Below are 17,693 nucleotides of genomic sequence, written 5' to 3'. Positions count from 1 at the left end.
AAACAGACAAAACCGTCGATCTGGGACTCTGCTGGTTTTATTTACGAGCTAGTGCAAATGCAGGTAAATGACATGTCGTGCTCAGAGCACTGACAGTCATAAGTATGTCATGAAAGTACATTGAATGAATTAAATACTTGCTAAAATGAGTTATGGTTCAGTATTTTTAGAGCAGATTCATATCATACAGTTAATTTATTGATATGTTCATCATATCAATAGTCAAAAGGAAGTCAAAAAGCATTTTAAGTCTTTAAAAACATGAAAAAACAGATTATAGCCACATGGCGGCCATTTTCCTCTGACATCCCACTCAGGGTGGGAAGCTCAAATGTCATACTGCTGTGTTCTGGTGTGCAAGTCATATAAACGTAGGTAATCTGATGACACATTTTCCAGTTCACTGATTGATTAGCAGCTGTAAAGACAATAGATAGTTTAATGGGAGGGACATCAGACCATATTTCAAGGTAAAACAACATGCTAGCATTACACAGGGTGTAATCAAATGGTAATATTAGCTAGGAAGTTGCTAACATCAGCTAACGAGATATCAAATATGTTGTTTAATCTTAAAATATGGCTGAATGTGCCTCCAGACTTTCACTATCCATCAGGTACCATTCAATCGGGAAAACAAAATGTCAACAATTTGTCAGATAACCAACGTTTAAATGACTGAAACACAGCAGTTTAACATTATCCCAGCATTCAAGTTTCCCACCCTGAGAGTGAAGTTGGAGGAAAATGGCCACCTTTGAATAACACGGTGAAGGAATCATCTCTGTAGGACAGTTTGCGTTCAAAACGGGTGGACACCTATTGTACATGCAAGCACACAGACACACGTGGCAAAATATCTGCCTTTTGATACCATACTGTTGCTAAAGACTCCCGTGACCAACATCATAAAAACTGTGAAAAAAATAAAGAATAAAACAAGGCTTGTTCTAGTCAGACGAGTCATAAGACACTAAAACAGTTAAGTGCTTGTGTTGTTTGATAAATACATTGTTTCCATGAGTAAAGGCATGATTTGTAGGAAACCTGAAGGGAAACATAAAGCCTCAAGAAATATATAAAAATACTATTCAGAAGTTATCTTCTGCAAGAATTCACACCTTACTCTTCCAAGTACAGTACTTCTCCCCAGTATGGCACATACAGTTTAATGACCCCACTGCTCTTTCATTCACATTTTCATTCACTCTTTGTTGCCACACAGGAGCTTTCCACCGAACTGCTTTTAAAAAAACAATGACAGGAAAGTGTTACACAGACAACGGTGAGTCAGCCACAGCAGCACTGCAGATGACAAATGGGGTTTTTTTCCGTTAAAAATACTTGATCAGAGTTGTGTTACTGAGCTTTAAAACTGGACAAAATCCTTTAGAGTTTGTTTCTGTTTTTTAAAATGCTACTGCTGGCGCGAAGGTTTTCAAAACTACGGGGTGTCGAAGAGCATGAGATGCACAAACAGTCCGGCTGAGCAGATGACGTCTCCTCTCTTGGTGAGCAGCGGGACGTGGCGGTATCCTGGAAAAAGGGGAAGTGGGTTTAGCTTCGTCAGCAAATTAGGGTCAAAATGATTTCATATATTACGTGGTAACAGATGGACCACAACAACTGAAGTCATATGATTTTTGTGAGTGGATATTAAAACCAGAGAGTGCTTGTTATTCCTTTCCAACTGCGTATTATCATCTACCAAACACCTTGATATTTAAAGGGTAACGCCACCAATTTTGCACATTAAGGTGTGTTTACTGCTCTCGGGGAGTTCAACTGAATATGTGAAAAAAGTAGTATAAAGCTTTTTGCGGCTCCCGAGAAAGCTGCATGTAATCTGATAAATTACCTCCAGTGAAGTCACTTACTGGCTAAGGTGCATTGTGGGTGATTTAGGCGTCAGGTTTTGAAAGAAAGAAGAATGTGTGGAATAAAAAAGGTGATATTTCTGGTTCTGCTGTATTGATTTTGATAATTTGTTTGTAAACTGTCCATACTGAGTCCAACAGTGTTTCAAAATCTGGCCTACATTACCCACAATGCAACCCACTTAGCTACGGAGTGACATCACTGGAGGCAGTCTATCAGATTACTTTCTCTGGGATCACAAAAGGCTTTATACTACTTTTTCACTATGCAGTAGTTCTCCCCAAGACCTGTAAACACCCTTTAATGTGTAAAATTGGTGGAGTTACCCTTTAGCTCAGTGTTCCTGACACTTTAGGATAGAAATTCTTGCTAACATCTGGAATTTTAGACGTTTCGTGCTTCATGTTGTTTGAGCTCTACGTTCTCACCGTTCTGCACACTGGTGAGTGGTAGACAGTAGTGCCCGATGAGATCATTCTGGGATGTTGAGTCATAGTCCTCCACCACAAATCGCACCATGGCCAGCTCGGGGACTTGGATGTTAAACTGGAATCTCTCGTTCCACATTGGGTTGAATCCTGCAGGGTTAGACTTATTGTTCAGCTCATTCTACTCACCAACGCACCGTGTATATATAATCTCTGTGTGTTTGACAGCTGCTCTGAGGATAACTGAAATTGAATGTATGGAAAAATTCAGTGTGTGTGTGTGTGTTGTGCTCACCATTGTTGTCAATGTAGTGCGTCTCCTTGCTGGCGTTGTCTGCCGGGACACCATAAAGCTCGACTCTCACCAGAGGGTCGACGATAGATTTGTGTTTGTCCTTGTTGATTTTAGGCAACTGCTGAGCTGAGATCACCTTTTGAATTGTGATACGAAACACAAACACACAAAAATGTAAATACAAGTACGACAAAATAAACAAATTATAACCATAGCAAGAAAATATTAGTTATCAGTAAATGTAGCTGGAGATGAAGTCTGAGAAGTGAAGCCAATGTTGACGCTTTAAACCAGATTTCTTTTTAATGGCCAGCAGGGGGCAGCGACTACACTGGTTTCGAAAACAAGTCCAATTGTATGTAAGCTTATGAGAAAATTACCCTACTTCTCATTTGATTTAATACCTCAGAATGCAGAGAAGGAGAATGCTGGCTCGAAAACATCGATGTAAAGAATGTAGGTGACATTTTTTTCAAAGAATTGGCTTTGCAATTCAAAATGTTTGTGAGGCCTCTGGGATTTTAGAAGTTGAAGCTCCATGGGGCACCTTTACATTTTAGTCCTTAGTTAAACCTCAAACAAATCTCACCATGACATGAAAGGTTTTCCTCTGTAGCCAGGGCCCTTTGGTTAGTGTGGTGGGATCAAACTGAGAGGACAGGCTCCTCAGAAATTCTGGTTTCAGGATGTAGCCACTGACACCGTTTGTCAGAAACCGTCCCTGGTTTAGGTGCATCTCCTTGGAGGGAGTCTGGAAGTTTAACGCCACTAAAAACAAATCAGATAGAGAAGGGAATTAAACCATTAGTCTTGATATAACAATAACACTACACATATAACGATGGCTGGATTCCTGTGTGCACTAACGTACCTATCTGGCAACCGACGTTCCACATGGGCACTGGGTTGTAGTTGGAGGAGTCGGTTCTGGAGCCGGCTGGGTAGATTCGACTGAGTTTGTCCATGTTGTGATGGATGTAGGCGGTACCTACGAGAACACATTAATACACCAATGCTATAACACACCCTTCATACTCTGCTCATAATATTGTCCATCAGTATGGTTTAATAGGATGTTTACCTGAAGTATCGGCCAGGGTGAAAGCTTTGCTCTCCTTGAAAGACGACATTTCGTAGAAGGCCTGGTTGTCCTTGGCGTGTTCGAAGCCGTTAAAATGGACACTCTTGCAGTAGATGACGATGTCTGAGAGCTGTTTGGCAAGTTTGATTTTTGATTTCTGAAAGGAGATGGGACAATGGGTCAAGATGACATTTGAAGAATATAAATATACTAAAGATGAAGCGATTGCAATTTTCTTGGTCAATTAAATTTCCAAAGTCTGACCTGCCGATTCAGATTTTCTTTCTAAGAACTATGATTCAGGGCATCAACAGTTACGCAGTGTATACCGGTATCCTTGACTCTTATTGTGAACCGTGTCAGATCTTTGATTGTCAAAGGTAAAGCTCGAAGGAGTCTGTCTTTAAAGTGCCGCAGTTAAAACATCGCTGCTCTGCCTCTAACCCTCCTAAAACGATCCAATTGCGGACCCTGGCCAGTCGATCTGTGCATCTCTAATACATAAACTTATTTTTTTTCAATCTATTTCGAATGAGTAATAAGCACTTGACACACCTTTGGTTTAGCTTTTTGGCCGTTCTCCTTACAGTCTGCAGCCTCATCCTCCTCAGACACCGTGTCTTCCTCTACGGTGTTGTTGTTGTTGAAGGCAGCGTCCAGTTTGTTCAATCTCTTCCCCTTGATGAGGAACTTGCCCTTCAGATCCTGCACAGAAACACGGGTTTATCATCTAATTAATTTCTAAAATGAATTAAAATGTGTTATGATGCACCGTTATGTGATTCATAAACATAAAACTCGAGATACATGCTGTAATTGCTAAATAGAGGGAAGCATGTGTTGTTGGTGACTGCTCATCACGCCCTCTCAACAGCCAATGACAGAAAGGAAAATGTTGTGTAATGCATAATTATAATTTCATTTGAGGCTGACAGCACCACAGGCATTCATCCCATGGGTGCTACATCGGAACAGGGTTGCCCACAAGGGCTCGGGAATGTCACTGAAAGATGATTTGACATGCTCGTATTTTCCCTCTTTGTGTGTCTCTCCTGAGACACAATGAGAATATTTTTCACTTCCTATGGGAGTCCTTACTTTCAAATATATTTTAGGTTTTAAAAGAGGAAAGATGTGGGAAAACCTCTGCTCACAAACAAATAAAATTCCACCCGGCAACAACCTCACTTATCAAACTAGGTGTTCTCTCACACCGCCTGACCTCACACTCACATGTTGTTTGACTTATTAGTTAATAAACAGCTGCTCTCTAAGCACTCACTAAGACGAGCTAATAAAATGCGAAACTCTTGTGTACCAGCATTATCAACACGTGGAGGAGAAGCAGAGGCTTGAATGTGATTATGTGGTTTATTAAGTGCTCATATAATGAGAAGGGTGTTACTTTAATCTCATCAGCTTCCTTTCCTTTCCCAGACAAATCTAATTGTCAAGTTAAAGTCAACAGGAAAGAGAAACGATCTAGCGGAGAGGTTAAACTTGGAATTTTAAGGTGTGATCTTCCTTTGGTATGTATTTTGGGAGGGTATGCACAGCAAGGCATTGAAGCAGGGCCGACACAAGGTTGTATTTGAGAATGGAGAAGTTTTGGCACTCCTGCTTTAAAGACTCAATGTAACATAAATAAGTCAGCCTAGGTTTGAGGCCACACACCTCAGGTGACGGGAAGTTAGCGGGCATTGTGTCGCCCAGAGGCTTTGTGACCAAAGCTTCACCCAGGATGGAGATCAAGTGATGAGCCATGAGCTTCTGTTGGTCCACGCTGCAGTGGTTCTCCAGGGACAGGACCACTGGGTACTCTGACGTCTGGAAAAACAAAGGGAACAATCATTCAGTCAAGGTGAAGGTGCAGAATGTTTTGATTAAGTGTTAAACTTAAACGTAGACATACTTTGAAGGCGTAGTCTTTGATGGCTTTGATGACGTCTCTGAAGAGAACTCTTGATGTGAGCGTGTAGCCGTGGTAGATGACAGGCTCGCCGTTAGCCCCGTCCCAACAGTCCAGTTCCACACAGCGACAGCTCTTCATCAGTGCTCTGCAAGGTAAGAAAACCTTCATCAACACCTGCACACCACTGGGATCACTCAGCAGCAATGTGTCTTCTCCTGAATATAATGGAATTACATGGCACTCGACTTGTGGTGCTCAAAACTCAACTGCAATTTCTTTTTCCAGACATCCACAGACCTTGTTGTGAGCAGTTTCATGTAGGTACTATTGTCTTTCTATATCACTGCGCCGAGAGGCTAGCTAACTAAGCTAACTAGGCTACTTAATATTATGGCTGAGCTGAAGAGGATGGCATCCACTTTGTTGTGAGCACGAGTCTCTCGTTAGCAACAGTAGCCACTCATCCATGAGTAGATGCACATTTCCTTGTGCACAGCGATAACGTTGAAAGAAAGTCGATTACAACAAGGTCTGTGGATTATCTTAATTTTCAAATGAACTTGTTACCTGCCTCGAGTACCATAAGCCATGTGCCATCATGTTATACATCGGTAAGAGTAGTTACTTGATGTAGGCTTCTGTGCTGCTTGGTCCCTTGAGCTGGTCCTCCATCAGGTATGTGTTGTGTGAGGAGGAGATGTAGTAATGGTTGAGGGGCTGGTGCATGTCCTGATACACGTGTTTGTGCGCCGGGTTGAGAATGGAGCCGTCCTCCTGGTGCAGGTACATCAGGAAGCCATCTTTGGTCATGCACTTCTTCTGCTTCGCTGGTGGACGAAAGACGAACAACACCATGAATGTGATACAACGTGTTCACTTGATTGTTAAGAGCACCTTCTAGCAAACAATGTGTCTCTCAATACTGTGTGTGGTGTTGCATAAAAGACAAGAAGGCTAATGATTCTGTTTCCAACCCTACCTGTCCCATCCACCTCGTATTTTTCAATCAGCTGTTCAGCATACTCCGTGGACACCTGCTCCCTCTGCTCATTCAACAGGAAGTTCAGCAGATCTGTGGTGCTCATCTGACCCTCTGTTTCAGCGTACTTCCCATAAATGACATCTATCTCCTCCCGATGTGTCAGCAGGTCGTAGAAGTGCTTGATCTCCGAGCCCTCCAAGGCACCTGAATTGGACTTGTCGCATGTCTATGCACCAAAAAAACATGAAACAATTTAACGGATGTGAATGCACTGATATTAAAACATACAGTAGATGTGTGGGACACAACGGTCATCTGGGAGACTCACCTTGAAAATATCCTCTGCGTAGGTGTCGTCCACTTCTACGTTGATCTGTCGCAGGAAGTGCTTCAGCTCCTTCAGGGTCATCTTGTTGTCGTCGTTCTTGTCTGCTTTGCGCATGCAGTTGATGATCCAGCTAACATTTAGATGTAAGGAAATCAAGACATCTGGGACTGCTAAAAGCACATAGCTGTGTCTTCTCTCAATAGAAAAACCTTTGAGAAACATGGATGTAACCATTTTTTGCAAGACTTTGTCAAGGATACTGCTCGCTCTTCTGCTGGCGGCTGAGATTGCTCATATTGGTGATGATCTTCTCGATGCCGTTGACCCATTGTTTTGCCTCCCCCCCGCTGGGCGCCATCAGGTCGAGATTTTTCTTGCGGCCCTTGAAGATGATGGAGAAGCACTGCTCTTCAACTCTGGAGTCGGTGTGTTTATTGAGCCCCTCGGACTGGCGGCCCTTTCGCACTGAGTCAATGTCATCGATGGAGACTGTTCAGAGAGAGGAAGGGGTTGGTTAGAGACTCTAAGGGTTGGTGTGCAGGTGTAAGCCCTCAAAACATTTATATGTACTCAGAAAGAAGCGTGAACAAGTCTAAACAGTACAAGACAAGCAGATCATTTAAATGTCAAGCTGAACTGAGCTTGACACGTAACATCCCCTTAGGGTTTGGGGTTAAGTCTCTTAAAGTTTTTAATGCAAAACAAAAGCTACAGCATAAATTTCTACGCTGATATCCGTTCCATATATAGTTCTGAGTGTGATATTTGGGCACAACTATGTAGTTCACTGTCACAGTTGGCCCCTTGAAACTTGATAATTCTTTCCGTAGACAAGTCAGTATCTTGGGGCTGCAGACTTTTTTTTTTTCTGATAGGCACGACAACGCTGACTGTCAGAAAGTGTTTCCACATCTTATCTACAGGAAGGATTTTGTTTCTGTGTGGTGGCTCCCTTCTGTGGCCTTCACTCACGAGGCACCAGACGACAGATAAAAATATATAACTCTTCAGCAACGGCCTTCAAGCACACTGAATGTTTGGAGGATGGTACAGTCTAAGCTTGGCGTATGACCTCAAATAATTCATTTGAATTGCTGTTTTTGGCCACCTGATGACTGTGAGCCCAATATTCACTGACCTTCTCGCTTTGTTTTTGTCTACAACAGGTCCTTAGGGAAATATCTGTCCTTAGCTTCTAAATGCACCACTACATTCGCTACCTTCTGCTGGAAATAAAGTACATAAGAGCGAGGAGAGTAAACCAAAACAGTAAAGCTGTTGGCTGTAAAACCAATCCCGCAATCCCTTGGTAACCTTTTACATCAGGATACACATATTAACCATTAACTAGTTGCTTATTAGCATACATATTTGTAGCATGTATTATTCATTATAATGCTTTAATCCGCACAACCATATTCTACAACTACTTTTCCATTAGCTAAGAGTTTTTCTCTCAATAACCTCCTAATTACTGATTATTGATAGTAGGTAAGGAAGTTGTTGTACATAGATTACCATCTTTTGATCCCTCTGCTTTGCTCAGTATGCACTTTATCCGGTGGCAGTACCACAAGAGTTATCATTCTCCCTTAATAACACTAAATAAATAAGCGAGGGTAGAGAGAGGAAGAGTCGTGCAGCTTTAATAGCATAAAGGCTTTATACAGTCTATTTCTCTTCCAGATTAAGGATGACAGAGACGATCCGAAAGAAGACATTAAAAATTCCCTTCTCGAGAACTGTTGTCTGGCGAGATATGGACTTGTACAGCAGATTTCTGTCTCACTGAATATCCACCACACAGATACCAAACACGTTACATAACAACAGCTGGTGGATCCTGAATCTTGTTTACCAAAAAACTGCCTTGAGCAACTTCAACTAAACAGTTTTAGTTTAAGTCCCTCTGAGACGCTCTGAGATGTTGTTGGTGTCTGCTGAACAACCCAAACACATTCCAATGAGATTTGATTACTGCGCTTAACAGCAGCTTGATGCAATCTGGGCTCCCTTGATCTCCTCGCCTCACATTAAATGCAAGACTCGACGTTTCTAGGACTAAAATTATGTTCGGCCATATATACTGAAAGTCTCTGGGCACACACAGCGACCATACATTTTGGGGCCAGCTCTGTTGTCGAGGAGCTTAATGTACGGAAGAGCTTGCATGATGTAATCACGCTAAATGGCAACAACCGCCTCTTGTAACAAAACAGCAAAGACCACAGGCTTAGCTAAGAGGCCATATGTTGTAGCTACAGTCACAGTTTTTCTACCCTTTACAACCCTGGGGTTGGGGAGTAATGAAGAGCAGCCATTGTTTCTGTGAGAATAAGAGACTATCTACTGGCAGGATGGATATAAAGGTCAGGCTACTTGAAGAGAAGAACACAATAGTGAGGGGGTGGTATGGTGAAACACACCCAAGGCTTGGTGGTGTACACTCAGCTGACTGCTGGATCAACCGAATACCTTGGAGTCACTCGCCAGAAGAGGAGTGTTTGTTTAATCTGCGTATGCACGTTATCCCCAGCAAAACAGACGTCTGTAGGGTTGCGAATTTGGACCGTTTTCAGAGAATCCCATCTGGAGAGCCGAGCCACAATGTCCAAGTCATGTCATCCGTGTCAAGCTGGCATTGCTTAAATACCAGAGGAAATTTGGCACAATGAGATTATTGTGGCGGCACAGACAAAGTTCATGAAGCTGTTTCTAAAACTCAACTACTAACACTTCACCCATCGTTAAGAGGTGGAGTGTTAGTTAACCATGTTAGCTATTAATAAACTGGACCTTAAGGTTACTATTCAGCTTGGGGTTGAGATGGGAACAGAAAGGATCCGCAAAATAAACTACGTGGAACGGCATGCAAAACAATAACCACCTACTTACCCTATCTGTTAGACCTAAATATCGTTTAGTCAAATTATGATCTGATAAGGCTGCAAATATTATCACTACTCCTGGATCAGATTCTACAGTAATCGTCATCTTTATCTCTGTGACAAATAGCAGACAGACAGTAACATGAGAGAAGTGGCTCATGAAATATGTCACCTTTATAGAGGAATGTAAAGCTTCCGATATCTACCTCAAACGACCCTGACAGTGTGTATCTGCATGTGTATCTATGAATGTTATCGAGGCAAATGACAGCGACAGAGCGTGGGAAAAAGACAGAGCGATAAAACAGAGATTTACAGTCTATAGGGACTGATGAGAAGATTGGGAAGGGACTTTTTTGTTGATGATTCACAGGGACTACTGTTAGCTGCTACTGTTGGAGTGTCGCCCAAAATGTGTCTGTAGCATTGAACAGTGTCCACTTTTAAAAAGTTGGCATCAAATATTCAAATTCGATGTTTCCTTACCCAAATCAGGAAGCTTCTATTTTTAGACAATACTGTAGTTTATTCTAATTAAAAAGCTTTATATTTAACAGTCATACACTGAGCAGTTAATGGTCATATTGATAACGTTTTTATGTAGAAATTTTATGATGTTCTTGTTAGGTTCCAGCTCCTAACAAGGTTTGTCACACAATATTATAATGCTGTTGGTAACACGTGAGATCTGTGTTTCATCAGCGATCAACAGTCTTGGTATTGACTTCAGTATGCACCCAGCATAACATTAATATTTGCTGGCTCGTGTTAACTACAAGACGCAAATGCAACACTGACAAATTATGTTTCTTTCAGATTTCCTGTTGACAGTACAGAAATAAATATTAGTATTTATTTGGAGTCGTGTTTCTGACCTCCTGGTGAATGTAAGTCCAGTATTTTTTCTTCTTTTAGCTCTGTTTTTGTTCTCCACCAGCTTCTGAGATAAATATCAAGCTCTGAAGTAGCTCTGTGACTAGGACTGGGCAACAAAATCAATATCACGGAATTTTTGACCAAATACCTCGATGTTAGTACAATATTGTCGTGATGGCAATCACTACTATGAACACAAAATTACATCACCTGCAATGCAGCCTTTAAAGTAGATACTTCTGTATCTCTTGCCAAACGGCAGCCAGGTGATCATACCGTGGCTGGGGTGAGTTTTGTCTTTTAGTATCCTGAAGTTTCCGATTCCTCAGACTATGTTTTTTATTAAAATATTGTTTCGTTATTGATACCAAAAGTCAGACATCACATTTTTCGATTTACAAATAATATCTAGCATTACATGCATGTCTAAAAATCATGTCAAGACAAGCTAATTTTATTTATAATAATTACACTGTACATTTGTCTTAGAGTCTTTAAAGCATGAATAACTGAACAGCCTTTTTTTTTCATACATACAGGAAAGAAAGGAAGAATGCTCAGCAAGAGCAACAGATCTGCAGAAACACAATGACCATTTATACAGTAAGAGGACTACCCACTAAAAGTTAAACCTATAGCACCTAATGAAGTAGTTTAAAACAATACGTGCTATCCTCCCACTCTCCTTTACCTCATGCCAAAGCATTTTGGAGCTTGATTGGTAATTGTGGCTTTCTAAAGCCCACAGGAAAGCAATAAAACATTCACACTTATTTCCGTAAACAAGGAAATACCTTTGAACGAAAGGACCATATTTAAGCGAGTTCGGTCATGTTAAAAGACAGCTTTGACTCATGACCGTTCACACGATCGCATCGCTCGATATCAGCTCTGTGTGTGTGTCTGCTGTGTCTGTATGGGGGATATAAGTCACACTGCTCTCTCTCTCAGTGTTTGTTCAAGGCTCAGGCTCAGGACAGAGGTTATCAGGCCTGGTAGCAGCAGCCACAACAGCATGGGAGATATATCAGAGCTAGCAGAAGCTCATTCACACCCTTGACAGTGGGTCGCTGAGAAGAAATCAGAGGAAGATAATCTCTCGACACACACACGGACTAACATACAGTCAGGATTCACACTAGTATTTTCCAGACTGTCTTTGGCTGCAGTATCCGTGTGGGTTGTTTCCATCTCACCAACACTTCTAACACATTCTGGAGCACTTTGGGGATTTGAGGGTGTGTTTGTGTTTGCACTGTTAAGCAACAAGTTATTGTTGAGCTGACAGAATAACAGCAGAAGGATGTCAGGGTCAGAAAGACAGTGGGATGAAGCAGCCCAAGCAAAATAACTCAGGAACTTCAAACGGAAGGGAAGTTTTGTCGAGGTTTCTCCCCTTCTGTGCGTTATGTGAATGAATTCCCCGCTCACACATAAAAAAAATAAGTTTGCAAACACACATGTAACCCAGTAAAAGATAACACTCACAGGTCTGGTTCCGCTTGAATACTTTTTGGGACTCATGCCAAAAGGTTTTGCAGTCTTCCTGCAGTTTGAAGAAGCGGTTCTTCTTCCAGGAGCTCGAGCGGATCTTGACCAGCTCGCCGCCGATCAGCAGGAACTGTAGATCTGCATCTCCCTCCAAGCCTGCAGGAGTGGCAAGGGTGGAGAGAGGTCACACAGGAATCTTATACATTTAGATAACGCGTAATTTTAGATGCAGGAGGAGTGGATTTTATGACATTGTTACACAGGTTTCTATTTTCCTTTAAGGGGTTCTACACTGAGTTAGTATTGCACTTCCATAAAGTTGGGTGACTGACAAGAGACAGATTAAATAAAGAACAATCACAATCAAAGCAAGATCTCCTCCAGAGATCCAGACAGGAGCACACGGAAAACACAGGGAACCGGGGAACAAGCACAGGAGCATAGGAGAGGCAAGAGACACAGGACTGTAACGAGGACGAAAACAGACAAAACAACAAAGAGTAAGGGAACAACACAGGCTTAGAAACATTGCATTACATTGGTGCAGGTGGGGACACTGGGAACAGGGCAGTGAAACACAGGAGGGTAAGATAACACTGGGAACACAGGTGAGCAAGAAGTAGAAAGTGACAAGAGGATATAAATACAAAAGAAAACAGGAAATCAACAAACCAAAAAACCCAACCCATGATGCCATGCTTCATTTTTTAACCTTTATGTTTTACTTTTTAATTTTAGGAAAAAATTACAGCTCCAGCATTTTGGAGATGGCACTTGGCCATATTGCAATTTCCACGTATGTGAAAGTCTACTTGATAATAACCTGATTCTGAAGATCAGTGGCTTATAATCCAGGTGAGGTAATTTGCTGATTATGGCTTTGTGGGAAGGGTGTGCGACATCTGCCGAATGATTCATGTACGACACTGATCTGCAATAAGCTCACAGGACAATATTCAGTCTATTTGCTTTCCATCTGTGCAGATGTGAGGCAATACCGGTGTTTGCCAGTGTACGAGGGTGGGGCTGAACTTTGATTGCAGCTTTCTGCATCACACAGGATGAAAACTGTTCTTAAATGTCATACAGAAGAGTCGTGCACCAAATTACGTCCTCTCAGCAGTGACCAGGGGCATCTGAGGCTAACTATGTTGTGTGTCAGGGTCGTGGGCAGGAACACAACATTACAGACATTTTTTCCCCAGATCGCACCACAGACTCACAGAGGCTGTTTATGAGCTTCTGGCCTCTCTGCAGGGAGGGGAGGCCGCTCGACAGCTTCAACACCGCCTCTGCTCCGTCAGCCTCAACTCCTTCAGCTTCTGCTTGTTTGTCACCCCCTGTTTCATGTAATTGACTTTACCGTGGGAGAGAGGTGCCGGCTTTGTGTTTTGTAAAGAGAACAGCCACAAACACGTCTCTGATTCATGTGAACCTACCGCAAGTCATGTGTGTGAGTCATACTGTGCATTTCATGAGTTTTCTTTTCCCTGTTTTTTTTGCAGAGTAATGAGTTTCAGATGCGAGGCTGGATAAGAAATGATCTTGGACCCACAGTAACACTGCCTGCACCCTGCGAGGCAAGCTAGGGCAAGATGATGGCAAGAATTAAGGTGAAATGACAGGGAGTGATAGCTCCAGGGAAGTAGGTAATGACAAAGGTTCACACAGTCTGAGTGGGAGTCGGTGCCATGTTTCAGGGTGCAGAACAAAATGTTCAAAATGTTTTCCAATGGAAATGAGGTCAAAGATCAGTTTAATGCAGAAATGGCATTATGAGCCCCAGAATATGTCATCGTGTGATTTTATTTAATATTCTAAATTAAATGACAACAATAAAAGAGAAATACAAAGGTTTGAAAATGTATTTTAAAGGTGCAATACGTGAGAATTGGCCACCTGTCAAATTCCAAACAAATATCACCAGAGTAACTGCTAACTGCTGCTAACTGTAGCTTCCCTTAGCTAGTTAGGTAAGTTAGCTGTGCAGCCAGCTCAGGGACCAGGTGAGTGTTAGTGTTTAGCATTACTGCAACAAAGAAAATAGACATCATAATGTCAAACCTGCTGCTATTATTCACAATATTTGACCGTTTTCAACAAACATTCTTACATAGTGCACCTTTAATCTATGTAATTATGGGATGAATATCATGTTTTGTTTGAATGTAAAAACACAAACACCAACCAAACTGACCAGAATACTTGGTAAACCATCCGTCTATGTATAAACTCATACTATAGTCGCAGACGGATGATTAAATGATTCAGCTTGTGCTAAAAATCTATTGTGGTTGTTTACCATTGCACTTCTGCTTTGTTTTATGTCTGCACCACGATGCGTTAAATCAAACCGGAAACAACTGTGGTGATATGAGATTTGAGGACACTTTCCACAGAGACAGACGCTCCAGATGTCCCGTCCATGAACGTTAAATGAAAAAGTTTGACCGAGACAATCAAGATGTGCAACAGGTTGTTATACTGTAAATAATTTCTTGCCGAGACATTCTGCTAATCTCAAACATTCAAAAATAAACCTAGAACTGGCACCAAAATACAGTGAATAAATACATGATCCCTGTACTGTTTTAAAAGATGTACAGATATTTTGATGTATCATTAGATAACCTGCGATATATCGGTTAACGCAGTATCGCTGTATCATGATACTATCATTATCAGCATATCGTAGGTTACTCTGTGATTCCCAAACCAACAACTTCCAACATCTAAGACGCTAAAAAGTGTCATATCACAATACAAAACACTGATGCATGGCCCAGCCCTTCTCTGTAGAGCTTTCACAGTGTCCTCTCTCTCAAAATGACTCATGAAACCATTTTAAATTGAGTTAAATGAGCCAAAATGAGATACAGGGTGGCACTGGCACAGAATGACATGGAGATACACCACAGAAGACTTTCCCTCTGCTCGTGAACGCCTTCCTGTCTTTGCCCCTTGTCTTTATTAAAAGTCACACAGCAGGACATGTCACTCTCAGCTGTCTCCTCTGGGTTGTCATCGTGGCAGAAAAGAAGGAATCCACCGCTCCAGGCGATGAGGAAGCCTCTTTAATGCGCTGCACATATGTTTCCTCCCAGCAGCGCGAACAAGGTCACATATGATCAGTGATTTATGTTGGAGAGATTAACATCTTTCCTAAATCCGGGTTATCAAAACATTAGCTCTGTGTGTGTGTGTGTGTGTGTGTGTGTGTGTGTGTGTTGCCAAAATAACCCATGCGCGCGCATTCCGCTCATCAGGCACCTCTTTGGCTCGGGGGGGACTCACCTAGGCGTTTTCCATTCTCCTGCGCAACTCTTCTCACCTGCTCCTGGAAAGCCAGCTCCTGGGATTTTGTCCTTTTCGGACGTTTATGTAAACAAGACATTTCTGGACTAACTTTTCTTCTTTAAAAGTTTTGGGTTTTTTTTAAAACAATAAATCCAGTCGCTGTTTTGTGAGTGCTGCTCGGTGCGCAGGAGGAGCAGGCACCACGTAGTCCCCCCCCACCACCACTCCTCATGGGGCGGGTCTAAACTCATCTACCGCTCTGGTAGATTCCCTGCAGCGGTCACAGTCCACAGCTGTACGGAGAGGACTTTAAACACTTTAGGGGACAAGGTCTGTATGGTGATTGAGCCTCAGCTTTATACTAGAAGGTTGGGACACTTGATTTTATATAAATAATGTCAATTTTTGTCTGATTTCCCAATGCTCTAAGAAAAAAATGACATTATAAGCTGATGTTTTACTTTAAATGTATATTGCATTGTTTTAAAATGCATTTTTTTTAGTGTGGACTTTTTTTTCCTGCTGTTGAGTCAGTGAGCTGTGAAATAGCGCCCCCTCATGGTGAATGTGTATGAAAATGAAATTTCATCGGCCCTGTTTGAAACTTCTTGGTTGTCAGTTCTCCAGACACCTGGAGTTTTATTAAAATGTTTTCAGAGGTTGATGACTAAACGTCGCCCTTTAAAAATCAGTTGTGTCACCGACAAACAAAATAAGCTGTGGTCGGTGGTTAGACATGACACACCTGCGTGCCCCGTGTGAAATGTGATATCGCCCTGGAAACAGAGACATGTCACCAAACCAAACACTTCCCCTCACCCTGAGTGTGTGCAGGATGTAAAGCAAAGAAACCAAGCAACCCGGTGTTGTGTCAACAGCAGCCGACAGGGAGCATGCTGGGACGTATTTATATGATGCTCACTCACAAATATAAACAAAACAATTGAACTACTCTGCTACTTGATACAGACCTATAAAACAATGTCACAAAAAGCGTACCAGTGTTGAGGTAAACATTAAAGCAACATTATGTAGAAATAGGCATTTTGTGTGATTTGGCGCCCCCCACAGTTTCAAAGTACGTACTGTTGCTTTAATTCATTTTAAAGGTGCACTCTGTAGACTTTTTAATCAGAAGACAAAGATCTTCATTGACAGATTTTTTATGTCCAAACAAACCAAATAAACAAACTCTTTGTTCTCACGACTGAATAAACAAACTGACCTTAAAGGACAACACAATTTCATCCTGTTTTACTTTGTTTATATGTGGCGGACCCTGCCACCTTTCTAGTTTCAAACAGTGCTCTGGGGACCTCATTTTCCTCTGAGAACAGCTTGTTTATTCACTTATAGAAAAAATAAGTTTATTCTCCAAAACTACATAGCGCGCCCTTTAAAACGTGCTACTTTTGCTCTGATGCAGCATTCAATCTGTAAAGTAATTAGTAACTATAGGTACCAGATAAATGTGATGGAGTAAAAGTACAGTACATACTACTGAAATGTAGTGGAAGTATAAAGTTGCAGAGAATGGAAATACTCAAGTACAGTTCAAGTACCTTAAGCAGAGTACTTGAGTAAATGTACTCAGTTTCATTCCATCAGCTCTTCTTTCTAATACTACTGCTTAATATTTACTTACTACTGAACATCCCCCGGACCTCCCTAGATACAAAACACTTCATCAGGTGAGCTTTTGGATACAGCAGCAGAACAGAATAATAAATCTGTGCGTCACTCACCGTGATTCCCAGCTGTACCGTTTAGCGCCATTGTGAGTTCAGTCAAAATAAATCCCCACGTGCCAGGTTAAAGTCCTCTCTCTCCCCCAGAGTCTATACACAACCATTAAAACTTATCTGCGTGTCCGGTGTGGGGAAAAATCCAATCTGTGTCCCCCTCTGAGCCGACACACGCAGTGCGCTTCAATGCCAGCCCATCAGCCTCTTATGCGCCCTCAGTCAGTCCACACCCACTGCAACACCGGTCTGACAAGTACAACACTGTGTTCGCTCCATTCAGCTCCCTGTCAGAGGAAATTCCTCCAACATAGACTGATAAATAAACACTTGCACAAGGTTCAACGTAAACCCTGATAAGATAATGTCTTACGGAGCCTTTTCTGTAGAGGCTTTACCTTAGTTAAAAGTTTTTGCGGCATTCTTGCACTTTGACAGTGATTTGATTTATGCAGGGTGTTGCCCCAGTCTCAGCACAGACCTGCCATTTATAGT

The 17,693-nt window shown here is 41.9% G+C and overlaps 1 protein-coding gene across 2 annotated transcripts; it reads right to left on the bottom strand.

Annotated features, from left to right (window-relative positions):
- Nucleotides 1–19: 19 nt before the first annotated feature.
- On the bottom strand, nt 20–17,389 carry plcd1a (phospholipase C, delta 1a). Of its 2 annotated transcripts, none has more exons than XM_084339790.1 (15): nt 17,202–17,389; nt 12,157–12,315; nt 7,165–7,393; nt 6,905–7,034; nt 6,574–6,802; nt 6,220–6,421; nt 5,595–5,739; nt 5,357–5,509; nt 4,238–4,387; nt 3,683–3,839; nt 3,473–3,589; nt 3,191–3,369; nt 2,602–2,737; nt 2,307–2,456; nt 20–1,536 (listed from the first exon to the last, which is right to left on the bottom strand). In XM_084339790.1, exons 1-15 carry the CDS (start codon nt 17,230–17,232, stop codon nt 1,445–1,447), a joined length of 2,259 nt encoding a protein of 752 aa, XP_084195916.1. In that variant the 5' UTR covers nt 17,233–17,389; the 3' UTR covers nt 20–1,444. The 2 variants fall into 2 exon arrangements, with proteins under 2 accessions (XP_084195916.1, XP_084195915.1); XM_084339789.1 differs by lacking the exon at nt 17,202–17,389 and adding an exon at nt 15,454–15,641.
- Between the last annotated feature and the right edge of the window lie 304 nt (nt 17,390–17,693).

Source organism: Pagrus pagrus (genome assembly GCF_965226575.1).
Source record: "Pagrus pagrus genome assembly, chromosome: 20".
Taxonomy (NCBI): domain Eukaryota; kingdom Metazoa; phylum Chordata; class Actinopteri; order Spariformes; family Sparidae; genus Pagrus; species Pagrus pagrus.
This window is presented reverse-complemented; position numbering and strand designations above follow the sequence as displayed.